At 40.7% G+C, this 26844-nt stretch overlaps 2 protein-coding genes across 3 annotated transcripts in view; both read left to right on the top strand.

Annotated features, from left to right (window-relative positions):
- The first annotated feature begins 670 nt into the window (after positions 1 to 670).
- Positions 671 to 9325, top strand: scimp (SLP adaptor and CSK interacting membrane protein). Of its 2 annotated transcripts, XM_083986568.1 has the most exons (5): positions 671 to 820; positions 1572 to 1690; positions 5389 to 5437; positions 6978 to 7054; positions 8024 to 9325. In XM_083986568.1, exons 2-5 carry the CDS (start codon positions 1579 to 1581, stop codon positions 8785 to 8787), a joined length of 1002 nt encoding a protein of 333 aa, XP_083842694.1. In that variant the 5' UTR covers positions 671 to 820; positions 1572 to 1578; the 3' UTR covers positions 8788 to 9325. The 2 variants fall into 2 exon arrangements, with proteins under 2 accessions (XP_083842694.1, XP_083842695.1); XM_083986569.1 differs by lacking the exon at positions 671 to 820 and having other exon boundaries at positions 1515 to 1690.
- A 9466-nt stretch (positions 9326 to 18791) lies between these two features.
- vps37d (VPS37D subunit of ESCRT-I) overlaps positions 18792 to 26844 on the top strand; it is a gene marked incomplete at its 3' end in the record, with an annotated part of 28934 nt that continues 20881 nt past the window's right edge. Inside the window, exons 1-2 of the mRNA XM_083986808.1 lie at positions 18792 to 18980; positions 23991 to 24162. Of these exons, the coding sequence (XP_083842934.1) occupies positions 18858 to 18980; positions 23991 to 24162 (295 nt within the window). The 5' untranslated portion in view covers positions 18792 to 18857. The remainder of the gene's footprint in view (positions 18981 to 23990; positions 24163 to 26844) is intronic.

Genomic DNA, 26844 nt, shown 5'->3' with positions numbered 1-26844 from the left:
ATACAGACAAAGCAATCGAAAAGTATAGCCTAACAGATTAGGCTACTTATTTTAAATTAAATTATAGCGTTGAGATAGCCTACATTTCTCCAGAATTTGACGTTTTTTTGCTGGTATTTTGAAGGTGACTAACCGATTTCCTGTCATACTCTTACTAACTTTAACAATTCCGGCGTGACCTTTCAAAATAAAATCAATTTACATTGAATGCTGCAAATGAAAGTGTCTAGTTCCACATTTAAAATCAAGTTCTCTTTTTTGACATAGATTATTTCTAAACAAAGTTGACACATATTGACTCATTATATAAAAACCCACTGACCACAATCCAAGCAGGAGACAAAACAAATTTACTCAAAATGACACTTTACTCAGGTGACCAATGTATGTAGCCTACAAAATATTTCATTTGATATCTTTTACATTACTGGAACATCACCACCCACACAAATGCAATCTCTTCTTTCAATTCTTCATGCACTACTGTAAAGATTTGGTGTTTCTTTTTTTGACGGTTTCAGATGCTCGCCCACAGGCACACACGCAAACACACACACACCTACACACACACACACACACACACACACACACACACACACACACAGAGAGAGAGAGAGGCAGTCACTGGAGCATGGTAGAGGGTGGGGATAGTGCTGTCTCAGCCCCTGAGTTTCCTTAGTTTACTAATAAAATTTGAAACTGTCATGCAAATACTGTACAAAATGACTTGTCTTGTTCTTGTCATTTCACATCTCACCCTCCTCTCATTTTCATCTTCCACCTGCTGAGACCATCACTCCATCAGCACTTTTCTGAAGAGGTAAGGCCCATTCTGAGTATTTGGAAGAAGGACGTTGATGTAAAATCAACTTTATTATCATAAATTGTTTATAATAAACCACAGTTACATTATAGTGTTATTCAAGATCAGTGAATAAACAAAATGAGTACAAAAAGTAAAGAAAGCGTAAGTGAAACTTAAACTTTTATGTGCAACATGTGTCAAAAAAAAAAAGAGCAAGACTCAGTACTGAATCGGCAGTATTTATGGGACTTGTTGGAAAATGGCAGGAAACTGGTGCAAAGAGAGGATGTTGGGCGTACAGATAAACAGAAAACAAACAGTATTTATATCATTCTGTTCATAGAGATAAGGAAATAAGCACCAACAATTCATTTTAGAGCCGCCTTTCCATTTCAAGATCCCGTTAAGGACAGCCGAGCAGAGAATTATCTGTGTCGTCTCAGCTCGAAATAAAAACTACCACACTTTGGTTGCTGCCAGTGCAGAAGAAAGACTTCCTCATGAGATGTCAATGTCTCTAGAGACTGTCAAGGAGCGTGTTCTCAGAATGCTATATGTAAATACCAAAATAACCCCTGGACTTAGTCAACATAGTTACTAAAAGGGGAAGTGGTGAATGGTCTTCTTTCCGATAGACATTGCTGTCTCTGAAAAGCAGCAGCTCAGATGTGTCCTGTGTGTGCAGAGTGTGAGGTCTTTATTATTTATTTATCTGCTTTAATGTGGTATTTTTTTTCTGTCCTTCATCTTCTGCGGCGTTGAGAAGAGAGCCCATGGATCTTTCACAAAAATACCGCTGGCTCTGGGTGATATGTGGGATCATTTTTGTGACTGTGGTGATCAGCCTCATCTTCCTCCTCATCAACAAGTGCATCTCCAAAAGAGGTGAGCATGATCTCTTATTAGCACATCTGTCTGTCGCCTTGATAACCACGAGGAAGCCAAACAGCAAAATATCATGTCACTAATGTTACACAGCCAAGTAGGCAATACATTTTTTTTACTTCACACCTCCTAAGTGTAATTACCACCTCACCAGGGCCAGTGTTTTTTCCTACCAGACTGATATTTCAGCCAGTGGTTACGTCATTAACACCTTCATGAAATGAACAGAAAATGTGGAAAACATTTCTTCGGGTTATGACCTTTTCTTTGGGAAACTTGGAATCATGACCAGTTTTCCTAAAACCAGGATCCTGCACTTTGTTACAGTTTTTCAGCTCATATTCAGCAACTTCTACAAGTTCTCTAAGTGTATCCAGACACACAACGGCTTCATGATACACAGTCAGTCAGTAGGAAAATGTTGAACTTGTCACCTCCAGGTCGTGCGTTGCACAGAGAAAGTAAAATGTGAAGTACTTTACTCGAGTATTTCTGTATTACACCACTTCGTACTTCCACATAGAAGAACTGTACTTTTCAGATTAAGATTATTCTTACTACTATGATTAAGAAATGCATTACTGCGCACAGACAAAATTATGTATAAATCGCACTTACTGTAAGTGAGTTATCTTTCCCTAATGCCAACTTGTATTGTCTACAATTAGCATTTTAGGACAGTGCAAGTGTTGACAAGGCCCACCCCACACATCATATATATGTGTATATATAAACACACACGATTGCCCATAAAGTTGGAATAATTTTGTTTTCACACACATTCCTCTTTTAATTCATTATAAAGCTTATTTGTGGTTTAATTAATTAATTAAATTACCAAAGTTTTGAGAAGATATGCACTTTATCTACCAAGAATGAACACATTGTGACAATCATTTCATGAGAAGAGATAAAAAAAAAATATACAGTATATATTTCAACTTTGTGGGCAAGCAACTAGCCTCACATTTACCAGCTACAATATAAAAGTAATGTTTATGCATCAGTAACTGTATTCTAATCATATACAGTTATGTTGTTTCTAAAATGACACATTTGCTCAAGAAGTGCATTTAGTTTAGATATTTTAAGTATTGACTGAAACTTTGAATGCAGGTCAGAGTGTGTCAACGGTGTGGTTGTGTGTGGGACTATTTCTAGTGAAATAAAGTACCTGCTTCCTCTGCCACAGCTTTTTTGTCCCCATTGTACAAACCTGCCCAACAAAAAAAAGGACGTCAACAGACAAACAAGCAAAGGTTTCTCCACTGGATTTCAGTGAATTGATAAGTGGAGCACATCCTCAAAATGGCAGAATTCACTGACCATTTCTGTTTCAGCTATGGAGGCTTCAAGAAAAATGGAGAAAAGCCTTTGTAAAAAGGACCCGGTTTTTGCAACATCAAGATTTTGAAATCACGTTGTAATTAAAAGTTGCCTGTCATTTTCCATTTTATCTTTGAGTGTAGATTATTTGTGGTTTACGTACGGATGCTTTGAAATACCAACCTCAGGAGGATGTGCAGTCATCCTCTGACGTGGGAAGATGACTATTGTTGATTCTTCTCATTCTGTAAATAGGTCATCTATTGTACAGTATGTCTGAGCTGGATGGGGATTCCCTCTTATTTCTTTTTCTTCCCATTAAAGTTTTATGAGAAGAATTTTCTTCCTCCGAACATAAGGCGTAAGAATAGAGGGCGTTGTTTCCCTGCACAGACTTTAAAGCCCTCTGAGGCTACAGCTGGCGATTTGTGAAGTTGGACTTCATAAATGAGAGCAACATGATCAATGTCACGTGATCTGATTAGTCTTGAAAGTCCACAGATTTTTACTCTGAACAATTTTTCCTGGAACGACGTCGATGGTGAGAAGCCGATCCAGTGAAAACAGAGAAAACTCTGCTGTAGACTGACCAACTATTTTTCAGATGTAAATTAACAAACTCAAAGCTGTAAATTAAGTTTGACGTAAGCTCGACCTGATTAAACCTCAAAAATGAACCCAGTGTTTGGGCGTGGAATCACACGACTAGTTCTTGTGGGTTTTGTGCCAACTTTGTTAACAGCTATAACACTGTCACAATGTTAAACTACAGCTACAGTTTCACCATAAAACACACCCGCTGTTATTGTCAAGCAGTGACTAAATGATGATAAGCACTAATGAGCAGAATATTACTAATGTTCCACGAGCAGAAACCACTTCCTGCAAATATGGTCTATGGACTAGCCCTTCCTGTTTTAGTGTCATAGTACAATAATGATATGACAATAATGACAAAAATACAACACAACTATTGCTGAAATTGTAAGTAATGGTACATAAAAGAAGAATAAACACGAATAATGCACTTAAGTACACTTTCAAGTTTTGATTGTGTTTAAAAAACCAATACATACATACAGTGCACATTATACAGTGTATACATTGTGTATTGTCCAGTGGTTTTCTCCTCCAAGAGAGTCATAAGATAAATCTGCAGTGTTTGTCAGATGATAAATGAAAGAGGGAAGAAAAAGAAGAACTAGCTGAGCTGCATATATTTTATGATGTATTGCATAAAGCTTATCTTAACTGTTGTAATTTTAGAGGGACTGATAACAGCTAATAGACGCCTGAAGCGTGACTTAAGACACATCCTTTTTATAGTGGTCAAACACTGCCTCAGTTTGTCATAATGGTCCCTTTTTTTCGTGTGAAAATTTAATCTGAAAAACAAACAGGAAACCCCAGTTGTTAAGTGAATGCGTCATTAAATTATTTCTCTCTGGTGTCCTCATCAGGAGCAGGTGCCTGACGTGGCTGAAATACTGTATGTTGGTGGAAGTGGCATCTCAGCCCATTGGTGGACTCTTTATAAAAATACTAAACAAGTCCAAATAAATTACTTCTGAATGAGAAATGTCACTCACTTAAAATAATCCAAGTATCAAATAAGAGCACTCAATGTGGGGCATTCCCAGTATCTCACCTGGTTAGCAGCACAGGCCTTGGTTTAGATCCAGACCGGGCCTATATGTAGTTTCATTTTCAATACCTGTTTTTTGTCAACTGAACAACCAATTCATTGCACATACGCCACAGGAAGGGAAACCAAATCATAACAGGCATTGTGACTGTGAAAAGAATCAGCACTCCTAGGGCTTAACTGCAAAGCAGAGGAAAAACTATTATAATTGTATGAATTGCTATTATTAGTGGTACCCTCTGGAATTGATTAGCTTAGATGAAACTTTAATGATCCCTTTGGGGGAACTGGGCTGCAGCGGCTAAGACAGGGGGGCTTAGCCGTGGTTTAGAGCATGGATAAGTATACAGCAAATAAAGTCGCAAATAAAGACACAGCTGATAATCACAAGCAACAGAGCATGTAGAGATAAAAAGGAGATTGTACATCTGAAAGCATGTGTGTACATCATAAGTGATGGCAATCTGTGTGCTCATGTGAATGTTTGTTGGTATAGGTTTTTTCATGGTTGTGTCCTATTTACAGTGAAAACAATTGAGGAAGCTCATTATATGGTGTTAAATAATCCAGTTACATTTATTTTTGTCCTAATTTGTAATACCATAAACCAGGCCTGCTCGACTGTTAATGAGCACACTGAAGTAAAGACCTTCTGGTCTTTCATAATGTTTGAAATGTGACATTAACATTTGTTTTTCTTTCACTGTTCTCTTTCGTTTTTCCACAGGAAAACACAAACTCTCACAGCTTCAGAGAGGATCTGCCTTCAATATCGAGTAATGTATAATTATATTCTGTATATTTCTCATATCGAATATTGAATAGGCTACATGGATTTGCTGTGTATTATTGTTGTAGTATAGGAAAAGTAATTCTATGACTCTGTGGGAAATACCCTGTAAATATAGATCACAACATGTAGCCTATGCCTTTTTTATGCCTGTCCATCAAATATGAAGATGCTGCCTGGAGACTGTTAGCTTAGCTCAGCATTACTGTAAGTCTGAAAGCAGAAGGAAACAAAGACAACACAATCCACCTATTACCAGCACCTCTAAAACTTACTAACAATTTACATTTTTAGTAGGCTAGATTTTTGGGGCTTTTTATTGCCTTTAATCGATAGCACAGTCGAGAGAGAGACAGGAAATGGGGCGGCAGAGAGGGGGAATGACATGCAGGAAAGGGCTGCCCGATGCGGGATTCGAATCGGGGTCGCCTGCAGTGAGGAATGAAGCCTACCAAGTGAGCTAAAGGCCACCTCAATAGGACAGTGACTTTTGAGTGAAGTTAAAGAAACAGTTATTTTGGAGCACAGAGGAGAAAATGCAGCAACCATAATAAAACAACAATTTTCTATTCATTTTATGACAGTGTTCAATTACTTTATGGTCTCATTTCATCAAAAGTCTTGGTAAGCTTAATGAAGCAGGAAACACAACATAGAGCTGAGAAAGACTCATAAAGGCTTGATGTTAGGTTATTTGCAAATGTCATTCTGAATTAGGTTTTCTTACTTCTGAAAACCTGGTTTCACTTCAGCTTTGCCTGGTCAGTTCAACATACAATTCATTTCTCAGTTATTACGTAATTTATAATGAAAGGAAAGGTGTCTGTTTTGGCACTCTTAATAAAAACAGTATTTAAAAAATAATAATAATAATAGTAGGCTACAGAGATGGTGGTTGTGTCTGTTAAGCTAGGCGAGTGTGTTTTTGGCTTGATTAATTCAGATGTTTGTTTCTTTTTTCATTATTGTTGGATTTAGCTGTTTTATTTACGTGCAAAACAAAAACTCAGTTTTGACCAGATGTGTTTTTTTTTCCTTTGCTTTGTAGAGCACTTAAATACCACACACTCAGTGCTGACAGTTTAGCTGAAAAGAAGTTGTGCTAACTCAGCTAGTGTTTATTTTCATTTTAGTGTAGTCTGCCAAAAAAAAAAAAAAAAGCCATTTGTCACCATAATCAATTAATAAACCTGACTGAACAGTTAAAGTCACAGTTGTAGAGTATTTATCTGCATTTTTATGAAATCTAGTCAAAGAGAGAACCTGGCTATTTTATTTATAAGGACACATGCATGAGATTAAACATGTTACCATCATGTATTTTACAGTTTGACTACTGTTTAGTCTTATCTTATGCTCAGTGGTAATCAGCTGTTGGCTGTATTGATCTTCTTATCTAATACTTGGCAAGAAAGAAAATATCCATCTCTCCCTAAATATAGAGCTGTGCCTTTGAGTCAGAGTTTCCACTTGGATCCTGACAACAATAAATATTCACTACCACGTTTCTCTTCTCAATTTCACAGGAGCAACAAATACCAGGAGAGAAAACTTGACACCGTCATTCCTCCACTGCCTCCTCGGACACAGTTTCTCACAGCAGGCAAGAATATTTTGGATCTTTGAATGGATATGATGCAACACTTCCCTCTAAAATCCCCCCTCTTGTTCTAACTTAACCACATATCTTCCAGTCATTCATGCCACATTATCACAAGAACTGGATACAAAACCTCATTCAATCCGCCATTTGACAATAACCCAAAATCTAGAGATTTGGCCTGACAAACCAAACAAACATGACCACTGATGACAGTACAATTAGACTACATAAAGGGTAATGAAAATCAACCCTCTGTGAACTGGACTCAGATCCAAAACCAAACCACATATTCAAATCAATCAAGAGGTACTTCCTTTACTCCAGTAAAAAAAAATACCGCTTTTTAAAACATTATTGCAAATAAAAGCCCTCTATTTAACTTGGGATATGTAAAAGTGAAATTGCTCAGTGCAGAAAAATACTCCTGTGATATTTTTGCGTACTGACGTCTAAGCAGCATTTTACATTTTCCCTGGCTATTTTTTAATTAATCAATTGATTGTTTGATTTGTAAAAATTCAGAAAAGAGTGAGAAATAGTCCTTATTTGTGCTTTTTATGCAAACCTAGCTGTTGGAACCTCGAACATAATTAAAAAGAGAAATTTCCCTCCTAAATTGCAGTATAATGTGTAATTGATTAACTAATTCACTTACACATCCTTCATCAAATCAGCCCATTTAAGCTTAGAAAACACTTCAGTTGTCGTATTGGATACAGTGTCATCTATCTCGGCTGCCAAGTGTCTTCTGCAAATCCTGCCAAAATAAAAGGCTCCGCATTAAAAGCCAACCCAACCTATCAGGATCAGACAACCAAAGCAAATCGAGATTTTTCGGTCATAATAGATCTGCTCAATAAATCAAATAAATTGCTATCATCCATTGTTGCATCAATATATCACCAGTAAGCCATCTGTTATCATCTTAAACGTTATACAGAACTCTGAGTGTGAAATTCGTTGTTGCAGAGGCCCAGAGTTACGAAAACCTGGCTGAGGAAGCCAACTATGAGGAGAACGTCGATGATTATCGACAGAGCAGTGACAACGATGAACAGGACATTCACGACTATGAAGAGGCTGTGCCTGGATATAAGGAACCCCAGCCTGGATATAAGCAGGCTGTTTCGGCCTATGAGGAGGCTCTCCCCAACTACGCGGGGCCACTCCTGAAAAATGAGGAGAAACTCCCAGATTATGAGGAGGCTGTCGAGGACAATGTGGAAGAAACCCCGGATTATGAGGAAGCACTCGGGGACTATGTGGAGGCAACCCCAGATTATGAAGAGGCCACCCAGGATTATGAGGATGCTCTCGGGGAATATGTGGAGGCAACCCCAGATTATGAAGAGGCAACCCAGGATTATGAGGATGCTCTCGGGGACTATGTGGAGGCAACCCCAGATTATGAAGAGGCAACCCAGGATTATGAGGATGCTCTCGGGGAATATGTGGAGGCAACCCCAGATTATGAAGAGGCAACCCAGGATTATGAGGATGCTCTCGGGGACTATGTGGAGGCAACCCCAGATTATGAAGAGGAAACCCAGGATTATGAGGAACCTGAGGAAGTACAGCCCGACTATGTGAAGATGGACGATGAGGAGAAGGTCCTCCTGACTTTGCCACCAGACAATAATTTAGATACATCAGAGGACGATGCAGAGGATTACGATGACATAGGAGCCGAAGATGAAAACGAGGCTGAAGAAGACTATGATGATGTGGGATAAAACCACAGAAACAGAAACGGAGAGATTAACCTGAATGACACTTCTGACTTTCTGTTCTGGATCCTGCTGAGCAGAGAGATCAGAGCCAGTTTGCCTTGCTGCAAATTTCTTTTTGATCATTTGTATTCTTTGATATTATTCATGAATAAGGGAATAACAGATAGCCTAGAATTATTTGTATTTTATATGCACCATCTTAGGGAGAAAAGCTCAAAGAACCATACTGAAGCATCTGAATGTGCTGAGAGTGTGAGTGATTTTAAGAGGTTTGGCTCATCTAATGCATCAGCATAAGTTTGACCAGCATTGTTGACATGCTACAGTCTATTTATAGTTATTTAACCAGTCGTACTTGACTGGTTGCTTGACTTGCAGTTAGATGACATACGATTAACAAAAGATAATATGAGTTCAGGAGGATCAGCTGCTGCTGCTGATCAGTCAGCAGATAAATACTTTGTACATTTCAGATTTAAAACCTTATCTTTCTATCTGGATAGTGCAACAAATACTATCTTGGAGTTTTCTTGTAAAATATATTCAGTATTGGCTTCACCATGGGCTAGGAGGTACTAGGTAGTCTCTGGTCGAATCTTCATTCAACCTTGACAAACTATGCATTTGATCAGTTTCATAAGTCTATTCGCTGCCAGCATCACTTTATCAGTAGTTTCCTATTTTATAACATGAGATCATGCAAATCAACCTTTTGCAATAGACAAGATGATATTTAATTTTTATAGTGTATGTGCTTCTGTAAATTTTGATCTGCATCACTTACTGTAATTCTGACTTTCTTTCACTAAACTCTAAGAGTTACCTCTCAGATGGGGACCTGGGCATGACTGTAATAACATCTGAGCTTTCTAAAAGCAGAATGCAGTTGAGAGGTTTTAAATGTGAAAGAGTAAGTTTCATTGAACAATACCAAATTTAGTCGATCCCTCATTAGTTGACAGCAACAACTTCTCTAACTGCATCGGAGACTCATATGTTGTGAGTGAATGATATCTATCCAAACAGCATGCCAAGATCCTTTAGCTATGTTATTTGATCAATTCATGATTTGATCAATTTGTCTTTTAAGTATTATTTAGTTTATCCCTGTGTGCTATAGAGCTCTGTTAAACAATTAAAAACATACATCCACACTGTTGCACTTGGTGATAGTTCATTCATTGCCATAAGACACAAGCTGCAGTTTATTTTTACTCAGTCCTACATACAACATCCTGCTGACCTACATTTATCAATAGGTCGCATGGATAGTTATCTGTGGTTAGTCCCTATCAAATGCACCAGTTTGTCATGTAGTGTGTAAAAATTTGTAATAAATATTGCCCAACCGCTGATATGGTGGCAGATGTGTTAACTAAACCTGTAACAAGAGTCAGGATGGATAAGTTTGTGTGTTTAATGTTTGGGGTAAAGTCTTGAAAATTGGTGTATTTATGTCAGATCTTGCTGTCAGTATCAGAACAAGTGGGGATGTTGAACTGTTGTAAACATAGCCTACTGATCTTGAATGTGCCCTTCTACTGACACCGGCAATAGTACGCAAATCTTTAAATAAATGACTGTTGGCTTGCTCAGTGTGGTTTTGCCAGTCAAACGGACCCAGGCTCTGTAGTCCTGTTTCTCAATATGTGAACCCGGCATTCTAGCCCTTTGCAATGGCTGCATCAACGATGAGACAGCCAATTATGTTGGGTCAACAGGAGAGCCACCTGGACTCCATGCATCACCCACACAGAGGCCAGTGACAGCCAAGATGAGGACACAGGTAACAATAGGCTGATAATCTCTAGTGATTTTTTGAATGACAGTAGTCCAGAAACCCAGTTTCAAATGTTGTCATTCGTTTTGTTATATTAACGGTTGAGCTGGTAGCGCTGTGCTGCACTGTGCAGTACTACATGTCAACAAACTTTACAACCTATGGTTGCCAGACAGTGATGTCATGTGGGTGTTTATCTTTATCTCCCCTGTCTTTGGACAGTCTGAGTGAAGTAGTGGAGGAGAAGAGGCAAGCAGAAGCAGGAAGGAGAGAGGTGAACGAAGGGTCATGAGTTAGCCTTGGAGGTACGGTGGCTAGTGTTTTTTTTTTTTTTACTTTTATTTGCCAAATTAAGACTGTTCAAACCCTGCAGAGCAGTCTGAAATATCTTTGTGAAACCAATCGCAGAGCACTGGCGGGACTAGCTGTGGGGACTATATAGGCTACTCAAATCATGGTCAAAAGAAAACAGTCTTTTATCACCTTCACCAGTAGCTGGTTTGTCAAGGTTTAGCTAAAAGCTACTAAATACTATTTGTTTTTTTGTTTGTTTTTTTGTCAACTTCATATGGAAACAAAGGCATTCAATTAAGTACTGAATTGTAACTGTGAAGAATAAAACAGGTAAATGTATTGTACAGGTGGTTCTTTGGATGATTATCAAGCTCTAAATGTATCTACATATTGTTAATACCATCTCCATTCAGAATCGAGAAGAGTTTAGAGTCACTGAGTTGCTTCAAACGATAACTCACATATTCTGGGAGAGGAGGGGTATGTTTGCAGCAGCTGCCAAACCTTCTCATGATGTATTGTTTGGTGAGAAAAGCAGTACTTTCTGTTCATGGCTGACTTGTCCACGACACATTTCTGCGATCCGCAAAAATAAACAAGAGCCTTGTCCGCTGAAACCAGAGTTTATTCACATAACCTCTGTTTGGCAACAGCTGCAGCAACAGTCAGCAGAAGTGGTGAAGTGGGTCTCCTGCTGCCAGCCGTGCAGGCAGAAACCAAACCAGGGTTCATTTCCTGACTGTGCAACAGTCAAAGGCAGTCACAGTCGGTGAGAGAGAGACCTCTAACAGAAAATCAGTGCTCAAGTATTCACAACTTGCCGAAAGGTAAAAGTTTTAATACAATAATGTAAAATTGATACTGTACAGTACTAGTAGAAGGCTTGCGTTCTGACAGAAGCAAAATCTGTGTCAAAACCTGTGAGTGATACAAACCAAAGGTGATCATTCAGACCTCATGACTGGGGAGGTCACCAAAGGTCACTGACCTTATTACACTGAACAAAAATATAAACGCAAGACTTTTGTTTTTGCTCCCATTTTTCATGAGCTGAACTCAAGGATCTAAAACTTTTTCTATGTACACAAAAGGTCTATTTCTCTCAAATATTGTTCACAAATCTGTCTAAATCTGTGTTAGTGAGCACTTCTCCTTTGCTGAGATAATCCATCCACCTCACAGGTGTGGCATATCAAGATGCTGATTAGACAGCGTGATTATTGCACAGGTGTGCATTAGGCTGGCCACAATAAAAGGCCACTCTAAAATGTGCAGTTTTACTGTATTGGGGGGGGTCAGAAAACCAGTCAGTATCTGGTGTGACCATTTGCAGCACATCTCCTTCACATAGAGTTGACCAGGTTGTTGATTGAGGCCTGTGGAGTGTTGGTCCACTCCTCTTCAATGGCTGCGAAGTTGCTTGATATTGGCAGGAACTGGAACACGCTGTCATATACGCTGATCCACAGCATCCCAAACACACTCAATGGGTGACGTGTCCGGTGAGTATGCTGGCCAGTGGCCACGCAAGAACTGGGATGTGCCGATGGGGCCGTGCATTATCATGCTGCAACATGAGGTGATGGTCGTGGATGAATGGCACAACAATGGGCCTCAGGATCTCGTCACGGTATCTCTGTGCATTCAAAATGCCATCAATAAAATGCACCTGTGTTCGTTGTCCATAACATACGCCTGCCCATACCATAACCCCACTGCCACCATGGGCCACTCGATCCACAACGTTGACATAAGCAAACCGCTTACCCACACAACACCATACACGCTGTCAGCCATCTGCCCTGAACAGTGAAAACCGAGATTCTTCCGTGAAGAGAACATCTCTCCAAGTGCCAGACGCCATCGAATGTGAGCATTTGTCCACTCAAGTCGAACTGCAGTCAGGTCGAGACCCCGATGACGACGATGAGCATCTGCTGTCTGGGTGGCTGGTGTCAGACGATCTTGGAGGTGAACATGCTGGATGTGGAGGTCCTGGGCTAGTGTGGTTACATGTGGTCTGCGGTTGTGAGGCCGGTTGGATGTACTGCCAAATACTCTGAAACGCCTTTGGAGAAGGTTTATGGTAGAGAAATGAACATTCAATTCACAGGCAACAGCTCTGGTGGACATTCCTGCAGTCAGCATGCCAATTGCACGCTCCCTCCAAACTAGCGACATCTGTGGCATTGTGCTGTGTCATAAAACTGAACATTTTTAGAGCAGCCTTTTATTGTGGCCAGCCTGAGGCACACCTGTGCAATAATCATGCTGTCTAATCAGCATCTTGATATGCCACACCTGTGAGGTGGATGGATTATAATATATATAATATATATAATATAATATATAATATAATAATCAAAAATCCCTGGACAGACTCCAGTCGGTGCAGAATTCTGCTGCCAGGCTTTTAACCAGAACTAAGAAACGTGAGCACATTACGCCTGTTTTAGCTTCCCTGCACTGGCTTCCAGTACGTTTTAGGATTGATTTTAAGATCTTATTAATCACTTTTAAAGCACTCAACGGTTTTAGTCCTGCATACATCACTGACCTTTTATCTGTGTACACTTCTGCTCGCACTCTGAGATCCTCAGATAAAGGTTTTTTAGCTGTCCCTGGGGCCCGACTGATGACAAAGGGGGAAAAAGCATTCTCAGTTCGGGCCCCAAAGCTCTGGAATGATCTACCGGAGGACATTAGGTCAGCTTCTTCAGTGTTGTGTTTTAAATCACTCCTCAAAACTCATTTTTATCGGAAAGCCTTTCCTGATTTTATTTGATTTTATTTACTTGTTCTGGTTGTCATTTTAATTGTTGTTACCTTGTTGTACAGTACCTTGTAACATTTGTTTTGAAAGGTGCTATATAAATAAAGTTTATTATTATTATTATTATTATCTCGGCAAAGGAGAAGTGCTCACTAACACAGATTTAGACAGATTTGTGAACAATATTTGAGAGAAATAGACCTTTTTACATAGAAAACATTTTAGATCTTTGAGTTCAGCTCATGAAAAATGAGAGCAAAAACAAAAGTGTTGCATTTGTTCAGTGTACAGTGTACCGTTTGAGACGACTTTTGCTATGTGGCATGATTCAGTATCCTGGAGGAAGTAGCCATTAGAAGATGGTAAAGGGACAAACGGGGTCAGATAGGTTGTCCAGAGTTGGATGGGTGGATGGATTCATGCCATTGATGCTCATGTGTGACCTATTCGCTGCCTCAGCAGAAATCCACTGTCATAGGGCCAGGCTACGTTTTTCCAATCTTCTGCTGTCCAGTGTTGGCGAGTCTGTGCCCGCTGCAGCCTCAGATTTCTGTTCTTGGCCGAGAGGAGTGGAATCTAATGTGGTCCTCTGCTGTTGTAGCTCATCCGCCTCAAGGTTGGACGTGTTCTTCGTTCTGAGAGGCTTTTCTGCTCACCACAGTTGTAAAGAGCGGTTATCTGAGTTACCGGAGCCTCTGTCAGCTCCAACCATTTCTTGCCATTCGTCTCTCCTCAACAAGGCGTTACTGTCGCAGGAATGCTGCTCATTGAATTTGATTTTGAATGTGTTTTTGTCACATTCAAAGACACTTAGATCACATCATTTCTCCCCATTCTGATTGAACATCAGTTGAGGCTTATGACTGCAGTGTCTGTTCTGCTGCCACATGATTGGCTGACAAGCTAATTGCATGAATCAGCAGGTGCTCAGATGTTCCTTATGAAGTAGCCTACTTAGTGATTGCATATTTAGTCTTGTGTCTTAAAATAAATCTGTAAATTAAAAAGGGGCATGAGTTTCCTAAAGTCTACCTCAAGTTACAGATGTTTTTTTTAATTAAACCATTTGAGCAGTTCAAAAGAGAAATGCCTATTTGAACTGCGAATAGTCCTTGAAAATCTAAAATGTGATGCAGGGGATCACATCGAAACACATACTTTATTTTCATAAGGAGCCATAAATGCATTGTATCTTATAAGTTCATCATATTTTTGTTCTGATCTTTGAAAAGCATCTAGTAACTGCGGACGCTGGATGAATGCAGTGGCATCCAATTACAATATTTCCTAGCATAGTGGGGTAAAGGGGCAAATCAGATGAAAATAGCAGCAGAAACTTGAACTTGTACTTGAGCAAATCTTCTTAGGAACTTGTAGATTGTCCAAGCACTGGATATGTGGAAAATGATTTCAATCTCATTTGTTTTTTTCATAGATTTTCAGGTCCTTGAGTTTTAGTTATTTAAATCAACATCCATCTATTTTCACTTTCTTTCTCACACTGATCTCCTCTGGGGCCCCCTGGTGGCTGCACAGCTCCGTGGAGCCTCTACATGCCTCAGGCTGGCCAGGCTTAGTCCAGATATTAGGTTGCAGACAGAGGAAGAAAATGCACAAAAAGTAACTTGGACATGTTCATGAAAAAATGCCCTAAGCCCATAGTTTGGTGACCTACATACATCTAATAATCCCTCACACAGACCACATAATAATACACTGTCAGTCATCAGTCATTGCTTCACTTGGTCCCGAGACGTTTAATGGATATAAGTGGATTTGGATGTAGAGACTTTGCCACAGTAGAGTTTAGTGAAATAAAGAGTTCTCAAAAGAGATGAGACCAAAAAGTACAAAAAAGGGGGTAAAAGCAGTAGGAAATTTCCACATAAAACACATCAAACAATTTCAGCAAAGTTATAAAAATCACAGATTATTTGCCCCATAGCCTATACCTCTCTTTTATCTATTAAACCGGTGCAGTCATTATCCACTGCCTGATATGAATTAATTATGAGGATTGTTTTGTTAATGCTTTTAATTTAACAATTATGGGCAGTAAATTTTAGATTAGTTTCCGAATACAATAAGGTAGCTATAAACATATGGGGAACTTAGACCGACCTATAGACATCCCATATTATTACAGCTTTGTTTAACTTTTCTGTGACAATAGAAGATATTACAGCTGCTAGGGCTGGACGATTATGGCAAAAATCATAATCACGATTACTTTGGTCAATATTGAAATCACGATTATTTACACGATTATGCGGGGGGCATGCTACATTATTACCTTAAATAAACAGTGCCAATGTGTGTTTACGGTTTTTAAGTTTATAATTTTAAATATTTAGTCTATTCAAAATTAATTTAAAACTTTTTTTTTTAAAGTTTAATGATCCAGCAGCAGAAACTATACAGGGTGTTTAGCTTAACTTTTCTACATTTTTACCTTGAATAAACAGATTTGGAGTAATTGTCATGGTTTAACTTATTAAGAGGGAGAATGGAGGCTCTCTGCTTCCGTGTGTGTCGCTTATTGCGTCTCTGGGATGAAATCCAACCTGGGAAGATCAGAGCCTCCGCCCCGCTGCGCTGTCCCAGCTCTCGTCACAAACGCACCCCATAACTTTTTTTTTTCTTTTTTTTTTGTCGCGCTCCATAAGTGATCTCTTGTTTATGACAGATTAAACTACACAAATACACGTCGTAACATCGTATAACGTTATCTGCCGCTCTACAGATTGCTTTGTAAACATATGCACATGTAGCCTACGGGCCGGGGGAAGAGGAGGAGGAGGAGGAGGAGGAGGAGGAGGGTTGTTGTTGTGCGGCCGCTTTGAGGAGACGAGCGAGTGTTTTAAATGATTATTTCCCGTTCATTCGTCCTGAGCGGTGGCCGCTGCTCTCTCTTCACTGGCGCTGATTTTTAAACGCCGCCGTCAACACACGAGTGGACTCGTCCACAGCATGAACTGAGAGAGGAGTGCAGTGCAGGCACGGGGGCGGAAGCGCGCACGTGTGTTTTTCAAAATAAAACATAAATAGACAAAAAAATAATCGTTTTTCTTCGATTACAGTGTTTTTATGATCGTGAGAAGCCAAAATCGTAATCACGATCAAAATTCGATTAATCGTCCAGCCCTAACAGCTGCTGACAAAGACTAAATTATGAATATTCATGAACAGTTAATTCAATGTTTATATACTGCTGATAAATTATAAATAAAGAGGAGGTGGGGGTGGGGGCACATTATTTCATCATTAATAATTCAAGCAACATATGTTTGCATTAGGTGTTTAGTCATAAGTTAAAAAAATAAATAAAAAAAAAGTTTGTTAACTTTGTCTAATTCACAACATGGTTCTTTTAAAAACTAGCTCTGTTCTTCCAAGTGAGGAGTTTCTCAACATCTTAAAATGACAATAAAGAAAGTCTTGATTTTGTCGTGAAGACTTTAACTTTGAAATTTAAAAACCGGAAGTTAGATTAAAGTCAAAGGGGCTATCTTGACAGATACAAAAGACGGGCACGGTGGGCAATTAGAGAGAATTGATACATGTAAAACTATCTCAAAATGGAACACAAGTGTATTGATGCATGGGACTTTTTATTCTGTGTTTATAAAAACATCTGGAGCTGCTGGAATCGACCATTGATCCCTTGAGTCAAACAGAAATATTTGAAAGCTTCACTGAATTAGTAGGCTATCAATTCTATTACCACAGAAAATTAAACTGAGTGACGGAAATCTGTCATATATCTTATGAATATCATGCAGTCCTGTAGCTACATCACAAGTGTTTGAGGCATCATTACAAAACAGCAGGGGCGTCACCGTGGATTTATGGTGCCATGAAAGGATAACACACTGCCCCCCCCCCCCCCCCCCCTGTGAAATGAATGACGTAGCCTAAATTAATGAAAATGGTGCTAGAGGAAAGAGTCATCAAATCAATATGATTATTTCCCTCTCTCTCTCTCTCTCTCTCTCTCTCTCTCTCTCTCTCTCTCTCTCTCTCTCTCAAAAACCTTCACAATACAAGAACTTATTACATTACAAAGTATGACAAAGTCTCATAAACCCACATACACTGAACTCACCTTACATTAGCCTACATTAAATCTAATTTTGGGCGACTCATCCCTGAAAAGAGTAGCCTATTTGGATGGACAGTCATAAACCATCTTCATTTGTAATGACTCGTTTTTATTGACTGGTCGGACCATCATTTTGCACCTTGTTTTAGCTGTCACTCATTCTTTTTACTCGTTTTTTTTTGTTTGTTTGTTTTTTTAAATCGGCCCCCATATTGTAATAACATTAAAGGTTGAATATGTAGAATATTTATTAAAAGCTATATTTTTTCAAAAATAATACATCCATGGGGCCTTTAGAGGGGTACAGAATGAAAGTATTGCTTTTCCATAAAAAAATTTTTTTTAGTCTGAATTATTATTTTTGATTTTTCTGACGGGCTCGACAATGACTTTCTGTCAACGTTCTGTTTACATTCGTACCTGCCTGTAGCCGACATGTGGCTCAGTTCTCCGCTGTTTTCCTGCCTCCTCCCGGTCGTATGCGTTTGTTTCCAACCAAGCCTTTTTAATAATCAATCGGTGGATCAATGGATTATCATATACTTGTTAGGATGGGTGTATTTGTGTAGTCTTATCTGTCATAAACACGTTTATCGTCGCGGACTTTCGGTGCCACGGAGCTCCTTTTTTTTTTTTTTTTCCAACTTGACGAGAGCAGTGACAGCGGAGGCTCTGAGCAGCAGCGGTGTGGAAGGCAGAGAGCCTCCACTGTCCCTGTAACAAGCTACAAGTCATTTATTATGCTGTTAATGACGGTAAAAATGAAACATAAGGTAAATATCCTGCTTAGTCCTCCTCCTCTGCTGTCCTCTGATCAGAGCGGAGTCCCTAGCAACAGCCCGTTTTACCTAGCAACGGTCTGGCAATCGACTGCTGGAATTCTTTTTCTGTTGTTTTTCTTGTAATTCTACATAGTCAACCTTTAATGGGACTCGATGGCTGCAGTTAGAAACGGCGTTTTATTTTGAAGGCGCCGGCAGGAAGTGCAGCGGTGGTGGGTGTGCGGCTCTTACCGCAGCATGCGGGCAGATCGCAGCGCATTCCGATGTGGAGCTGGAGATGTAACCGCTGCGTGGACTGCACGTCTCCTACCCGTCCTCACACACGGTCTCTGAGGGAATAAAATGTCCGGCTTGAAGGAGTCCACCACTTGTCCCGACGGCTACAGAGCTCTGAGCACCAGCGAGCTGAAGGAGCTTTTACACAACGACGACAAAATGGACCAAATTATTCGCCTCAATGAGACGGTGGGTATCCTCTGCTCTGCTCCCCAAAGAGCCAAAGTGCCTGGAGGAATCTGTGTTACCGCTCTGTCACAATACGTGCTTTAACGTCAATTTGTTTTCCCGCTTTAGCATGTTTCTATGTTTCTTCTTTGTTGCTGAAAACGAGCGTTTTTGGGGTGTTTGGGGTTTATGGTCAACCATTGTGTTGATGTGCAGGCTGTGTGTGTGTGTGTGTAACGCAAATCCGCTTTACATGGCTCATCGATTGTCTGCGTGGCGAGTGGTCGGATTTCCAATTCGTTTCCGTGAGCCCCCTCATCTCCTAATATTATTATTAGCAGCGTTTCATCAGTCAACTTAAAGACAACAGGAAAAAGTCTCAAGAAATGTCTTTTTTCTCGGTCTGTATAAGTGCTTATTTTCACTCCACGCGTGTTCTTATTGTGCAGGAAACATCATATCGTGCTGCTGCTGCTGCTGCTGCTGCTGCTGCTGCTGGTGGTGGTGGTGGCAAAGAACCCCCCCACAAGGCGCCGTTATGTGGTTTCAGTCCTTGTTCAGAAATTACGTTTAAATATCCGGCATTTCAGCGTTTCCTCACCTGTGTGCACACACTTACACACGAGGTAGAAGATGACTTGAGAGAAGGCTGAACACTTTATCATGCAAAACTAATTTAGGCATTTTTGCACAGCAGCAGCCCTTTGAATACAAATGCAACTTTTACAACTAGTCTTCACCTCTGACTGGTATTAGTGAGCGTGGATCATCTCTGATACAAGCACACTTTTTTTCTTGCAGTGAGCTGAGTCTCATTGTGCTGAATTTATAAGTGCTCTCTATGGGCTTTGGAAAACAACCAAAGTCAGATTATGTCATTTTTTGCAGCTTTGCATGTGAACACAGTAAGTAAAAAAAAAAAAAAAGCAATATTTTTAAAAGGAATTCCACGTGCATTAGTCTCCATGTCAGTGGTGCACGTTTCAGGGGGGATACAGGATGACCTTCTTGATGTCAAGCAATATTCATCACCATCACCCCCCCCCCCCCCCCCCCCCCCCTTCGGTCTCACACACATAGACACAGTCTGCTGGATGTTTGCAAACTTTTTCATGGGCCCCATTTTCATTAGGTTTGCCTTGAGGGTGCTGAAATACAATTGACTCTCTCAATCAGGATTCAGTAGGCTGTAGCATTGCATTGCTGTTTCATAGCTGCGGGTGGGTGGAGTGAAACCAATCCAATGTGGGCTCATCATCATCATCGTCGTCGTCATCATGTATGTTCTCACTGCGCTAACATCCAGTGAATGAAATAACTGAGTCGTTAAACTCTGGTTTAAAAATGACCGGTCTTTGCTTTGAGAACCATCGAACTGGACCTTTTGCTTTTCCTCTCTTCGCCTACAACCCTCTTCTTGTGATATGGAGACAGCAAAATATAAATATCATTAGGATTTTTGCACAGAAACACCCGTTCCTCTGTGACAGGATGTGACACTTGAAACCCGGCTCTGAGAATGAATTGGGACGATGGAGCCAAAGTGGTTGAATCTCACTAAGAGGTCATGCTGCTCCCCTCAGGGAGCCGAGCAGAGTGACTCACAGCCACAATCCAGGGAGCTTAGCAGTGTTTGAGCCAGGGTCCTGTCCTGTTCATCTGTCACCGACTAGTAACATGAAACTTAAACATTTTGCTTCCATCGACACACTCAACGTTACTTCATAATAATAATGTATCAAAACATGAAGCGTATGCGGTCGTGGCTGTGCAAACTGATGACTTCACAACCCTTCTCTCATCTCCATATGAGCTGCAGGAGCACAACGCTTCATTAATCTCATGGTAATGATGAATGTTACATAAACCAGAGTTTAATCATTCGTAACGATTCACAATCATGAATGCCACGGCCTCATTAATTACTGTCCACACAAACACACGTGTCAGGTCATGGGTATTTCTATTAACGGTGATCTGAAACATCAGTTTTTGTTGTTGGTGCTAAAAGAAGTTCCTCGTGGTTTCCTAGAGTCATGGACATTTGTAGATAAATATTTGTGTAAATTCTGAGGCAAATGCCAGTATACAGGTAGGGGAAGAAAAGACTGATTGTGACCTCAAATGCTCTGCTGCTGCTGCTGCAGTGCTTTGATGAAGCTTAGGTGATTCTTAGACTCACAACAACAGAATGAGATTGGGTGGAGAGCAGAGTGAAGAAGAGGCACTTCCTCCGTAGAGCTGGGTATTAAACCTCAGTACATTTGTGGTGTAGACTTTAAAGTGCCTGCAGCACCAGCATTGTTTATCTAACCATCTAACCATCTCATGCATAAACCTCATTGGATTAATACTGGAAACGTCACATCCAGTCAGAGCAACATGTGTCGGGCTACCTGATGAGTCTAACTTGCATTCACTCTCTTTTAGCCGTTTGTTTTTTGAGTGTCTGCTGACTCCTGGGGGGAAACATTAAGACTCTTTTAGCAGCTAAATGCTCTGCTGTGCTCACCGGCTCGTCTCTAACTGGGCCTGTCTGCTGTTCGGTGCCGTGCTGGTGGCGTCGAGCGGCTTCATCAGAGCTTGTGTGCTGGAAACAAGCTGCCTGCTGCGGCCAGTGATCGAAGCAGTTTGAGAGTGAACCGGGATAGTAAAATTTGCTGTCAGGAAAATCAGAAACAACCAGCCGAAAAATGATGAAAATGCTCCGTGGAGTCTGGCGGTGATAATTCTCAGCACATGCGGCATCGTTTCCACATTAGCGCACACAAGTCATTTGGTAAAAATATTCATCAAAGCCACTTTAAAGTGCTGCCAAATAATGCAAGGACAGAGAGTTATGGGGCTGACCTTCCACCAGGCGCTTACAATACACATCCCCTCATTTCAGTGCAAGCCCTATATTACATGACGGATTCTCTTTCATGGAAAAGGCTTTGCACCCCATCTATTTCATCTGAGAGCGACTGTTAAATTGATGCCTTCAGTCTGCAGAAGCCTCATTAGGGCTGAGCCTCATTTAAGATGAAAGAGAAACACCTATTTACTGCATTTCATGTGGTCAGACACGTCGAACCGCAGAAAACAACAGCGCCGGTCGTCGTCTTTTTCCAGCCCAGAACCTCAGCGCTCCCTCGGTGTCATTTGTCAGGGACGGTAAACACAATCAGTCCTCTTTTACAGCTCATGAATCAAAATGCAAAAAAAGAAAAACATTCCCCTCCCCGAAGACTGCAGCAGTTGTTTGATAAACGGGCCTAGCCATAGCAGGAAATGGACTGTCCGTTTTGATTCCTGTTTAAGGAAACTGGACGGATGACTTGGCGGCGAGCCCCGAAACGAGCCGTGTTATCTTCATTCTTTTAAACGGAACAGCTGATCTGTAGCCGCGTCTCTCCCTTTGCCGGACTTACAGGACACATTCTGCAAATTCCTCTGAACTTTGGGACTTGTGCATCCCCCTTTTTTTTTTGATGACCCGTGAAATGTGAGACAGATGCAGCGTACAACTCTTTAGCTCAATGGCAGAGCCTTCGGGCCCAAAGTGACTGACTGTTGAAAGAAAGCAGTTGAGCAAGAAATGTATCCGGCTGGGCAGAATCGCAGGAATGCTGAGACTGATGGAGCAGTCAAAGAGGATTCAGGCTTTTGCAGAGTGGTGGTCATAAAGTGGCTTTGTGTCCGCGGATGAGACACTGACTGAACCACTTCTTTACTATCTGTAACGCTGTGACAACACTGTTTGGCAACACTTAAAGGAAGTGGCATGATTGCTTTAAATAATGTATGGTTTTGTTATGGTCCAGTGACGGTGTGTCATTCTCACCCCTCCCCCCCACACACACATACCTCAACCAGCATGGCGCCTACATTTAACACCGTATGGAAGCCATAAAAGGTCAGAATTGTGACCTTTTTAACTTATAATCCTTCATAACTTGATTTTATTGAAAGATTAAGGTGATGTTCTTGGTCAATATTTCTTTCAGTCAGCTATATAACTGCAACAATTAGTCGCTTAATCGATTAATCAGTCAACAGAAAATTAATTGGCAATTTTGCTGATGGATTAATTCATTCTAATCCCTTTCTTCTGTCAGCAGAAGATAAAACTGTCTGCGGTCGCCATTGATCTTTGATTCCTACTCGGCTCTGTGTTGATGCAGGTTGTATGAAGTCATGCAGCAGTAGTGGGTGTTGTGTTGTTAAGGGCAGGGCAAGAACCACAGGGACTTTCAGCAGTTCATTGTGAAGCTTCACAGCTTTCTTTCAGCTGGAAGAAAAGAAATCCTTCAGCATAAACGTTCTGTCCTCATCAGCAAAGTCATTGAATGCACCTCACTAACATGGTCTGAACGGTACACACGTCGTTCAGAGTACATTTAACATCTTTTATACATGTTGGGCTAAGTTGATAAGATAATTAGTTTCTTGATTCATTGAAAGGAAAACCATGAAAACCTTTTATCGCTTATCCTCAATTTCCAACAGCTTCAGGTGACTTCAGATTTCTTGTTTTGGCCAATAAATAGCCCAAGATTCAAATACATTACATTTTTAATCATATAAGATATAAAAGTCTAACATTCGAGAGTGATGTATTTTTCCATGAAAAATGACCAAAATTATTTTTTAGTTAATTGGTCAAAACATTAATTCCTATTCCTAAAAAATGATATTAACAGTAACAATGAAAAAGAGAATTAGGACTGAAACAGAGCGCAATTTTCATCAATTAACCTGTTCTTCAGTTAATCTACCTATTTGTCAATACAATGGCAGAAATAGGGAAAGTTGTGTTACAGTGTCCCACAGACCAAAATGAAGTCTTTTACTGTGTCGTCTGTCCAAAATGAGACAATATTCATTTTACTTTTCTGTAACAAGAGATAGAGTAGAAAATATGTGATGTTTTGTCACAAGAAAATTACTTTACCAAATGATTGATTTTGATAAGTGTAGTAGATATAGTACTATAATGTTTACCCTGCAAAAGCCTCAGACTCTTTTTGACTTTGTGCTCATCATCAGTTTCAGGATCTTCAAGTGGACAGGGAGACGCTGATGACCTCGAACCGGAGCCTGGCGGAGGAGAGCCTCGCCAGACGACCCCGCCTCAACAACGGCAAACTCCAGCTGGCGGAGAAATACCGGGAGCTGTCCAACCTGGCAACCAAATGCTGGGAGAAACAGAGTCAGCTTGGTGAGTTTACTCCACTAGAGAACAAGGGGTGAGGAGGTGAGACCAGATGCCAGTCAAGACATGAGTCAGGAGGAGTGGAGGAGGTCACTAGTTCACACTGGCTGATCAATGGGTAAATATGTCTGGGCTGAGTTGAAAGAGAAGAATTTCTCATTTTTCTGTTCAACCGTAACCAGCTGGCTGTCGCTGTGGTCCTTTTGTACTCTAAATGACCACATAGATTTCATAAGATTTTATGGCGACGGCAAAGAAAACAAACCAAAAGAAGAAATCGCAGAAAGCCAAAAAAAAAAGGTTGCATCCCAACCGCTAAAGGTTAAAACTAATTATACGTGATATCCCACAGAGGCTCCTCATTGTCTTCCCTTGTCATTTGCAGAACGACGCTCTGCCTCCTTTACCGCACCATTTGAGGCATAGAAAGCAAAAATAAATCTAAATCGCATTTGACTGGCTGTGACACTCGTCGCTAGTTCAGAGAAGTGAGAGAAGTTTCGCATCAGAGTGCAGAGAAAGCTTCAGAGTGTCAGTGAGACGAGCCTTCAACCGCTCAGCGAAAGCCTCAGCATGACTGGAGTTTGGTCATGGGAACGAAATGGAGCATATCAAATGCCAGCAGGAAGCTTGCAGCAGTTGTCAAGGAATTTGCGGGGTGAAAGGGGCCTTGTCTTTGTTTAGGCGAGTCATGGTTGTGACGGGGCGGCTGTAGGGGCAGCACCAGAGGATGTCTTCTAAGCCTCGGCCCTAAATTTTAAAGCCCTTTACAGGCAAGCTGTAGAAATTCCTCACACTGTAAGAGCCAAGCCAAGAGCAGGTGATAAAATAAATCCCTCAGCATTAATTTCCAGAGGTAATGTCAACTGCTACTTATTTATAACCCGCCAGTGTGTGTGTGTGTGTGTGTGTGTGTGTGTGCTTCGGTGGCACCGGCCCAGCGCTCGGTTTGCACTCAAGAAAAGGCGATGCCAGGTTCCTGCCTCAGCTGCCGGCCAGTGATGGAAGTCGGGAAGAATGTTAAACTTCCTGCCGATGCGTGTGCGCCTTACACAGATGCTGTCCCACCTCCCCAGCGAAGCAGGATGGGCGGGGGTCCGTCCTTCCTCTGCAAAAACATCTGATTCTCATTTGGCGCAAGTTGCAACAAGGGGAGAGAGAGAGATGCTAAAAGGTGAATGAGGAGGGTTTTTTTCTCGAGCTGAGTAATCTCAGCAGAGACGGACGAAGCGAGGAGCGGATCAAGGCCGACAGCTGTATTGTTTGACACATCCTGCTGTCGGGTGGACGGAGCTGTGTGGCCAGAGAGAGCTGGCAGCGAGGGTTCCCCAGGTGGAGTCGAGACCTTGAGCGTTTCTTAACGTGGACTCCAGATAACTTTCTCACAACCACTGCTGGCATCTGTTTGACTCTGCTTCCTCCTGTTGCTACACTGGTGGCTAAACATTGGCTCTGCCTTTTAAACATTTGAGTAGTGATGAGTTGAACCACTGTTGTTTTATCCCCCAGATTCCCCCAACACACACAAACCCGCAGTGTCAGCCAATACTGTGTACTTGCTCATTTCCTATATGCAGAATGCAGATGTAATATATGTACATATATTGAATTTATAATGGAAACATGTAAAAATCATACATGAAACATGTTGGGAATTAGAAGAGTTTCATATATTGACATGCAAAAAAAGCCCATACAGATGTATGTATGTGGCGTGCCCTTGACCTGTTCTATATCCAAAGTCTTTAAATATACAGTACGCCGGCTGGTACTATACAGACAGAGACCATGTTCCCAGAATGTGGAGATAGACATGATGTTTAAATAAATAACAAGAACATGAATAAAATATGAATTGGATAAGAATCATTTACATGTATGATCTTAACATCTTGAACTAAATATATACAGTATATATCTATATCAAAGATGTATATATGTGATAGAAATAGGAGTGATATACTGTATAATGCAAGATCACTTGATATAGGGCCAATAAATGTCACATATTGCATTTCTGTATGGGTTAACAGATAAAAGGACTGGATTTTGACACTGATCTCAAGCTTCAGTTTGATGTTGACTCTCAAAGTACAGGCCTGAGTCAGTTACATCAGGTAAATACTAATCTTGTGTAAAACACATCTTAGATTTCTCCTAAATTCACTAAATACAAAACGCAGCTGTTTTCCTGAATATAAAACAGTGGAAAGTTTTTGGGGATACATTCGGGGATAAATTGTAAACACATATGCAGGGTTTATTTTCTTTGGCTAATAACAAACAGCTAAAACATGACGGGTCTTTACTCTTTTGAACCGAAACGTTTGAGCAGGAATAATAGAGCCTTGCACCATCCGAGCAGGTGTCGCCTCTGTGCATATTTAAGCAGATCTGCCAGCGTCATTTCAGTCTGTTGAACAGGAGCATTATGGATTTACTCTCATCTGTGGCAATAACGGGGAAAAAGAGAGAGGTGGATAAAACGTCAAGTGTGCAAGAGCTGTGCAACATGTGTGGCTGATGCTAGAGGCAGTGCTTCCAATATGATGAGCCATTTGAGGGTATCTGTTGACAGTGCAAGGAGGAGAGAGTCGGTGGGAAAGAACAGAGGAAAACCGTCTGCCTTGTGTGTTTGTTGTAATGTGGCCGTTTTATATAGACAAAACAAAGCTGCTGCTAATTACA

The sequence above is a fragment of the Trachurus trachurus genome (assembly GCF_905171665.1).
Source record: "Trachurus trachurus genome assembly, chromosome: 14".
Lineage (NCBI taxonomy): Eukaryota > Metazoa > Chordata > Actinopteri > Carangiformes > Carangidae > Trachurus > Trachurus trachurus.
Note: the sequence above shows the minus strand (reverse complement) of the source record. Positions and strands in the feature narration are given on the sequence as shown.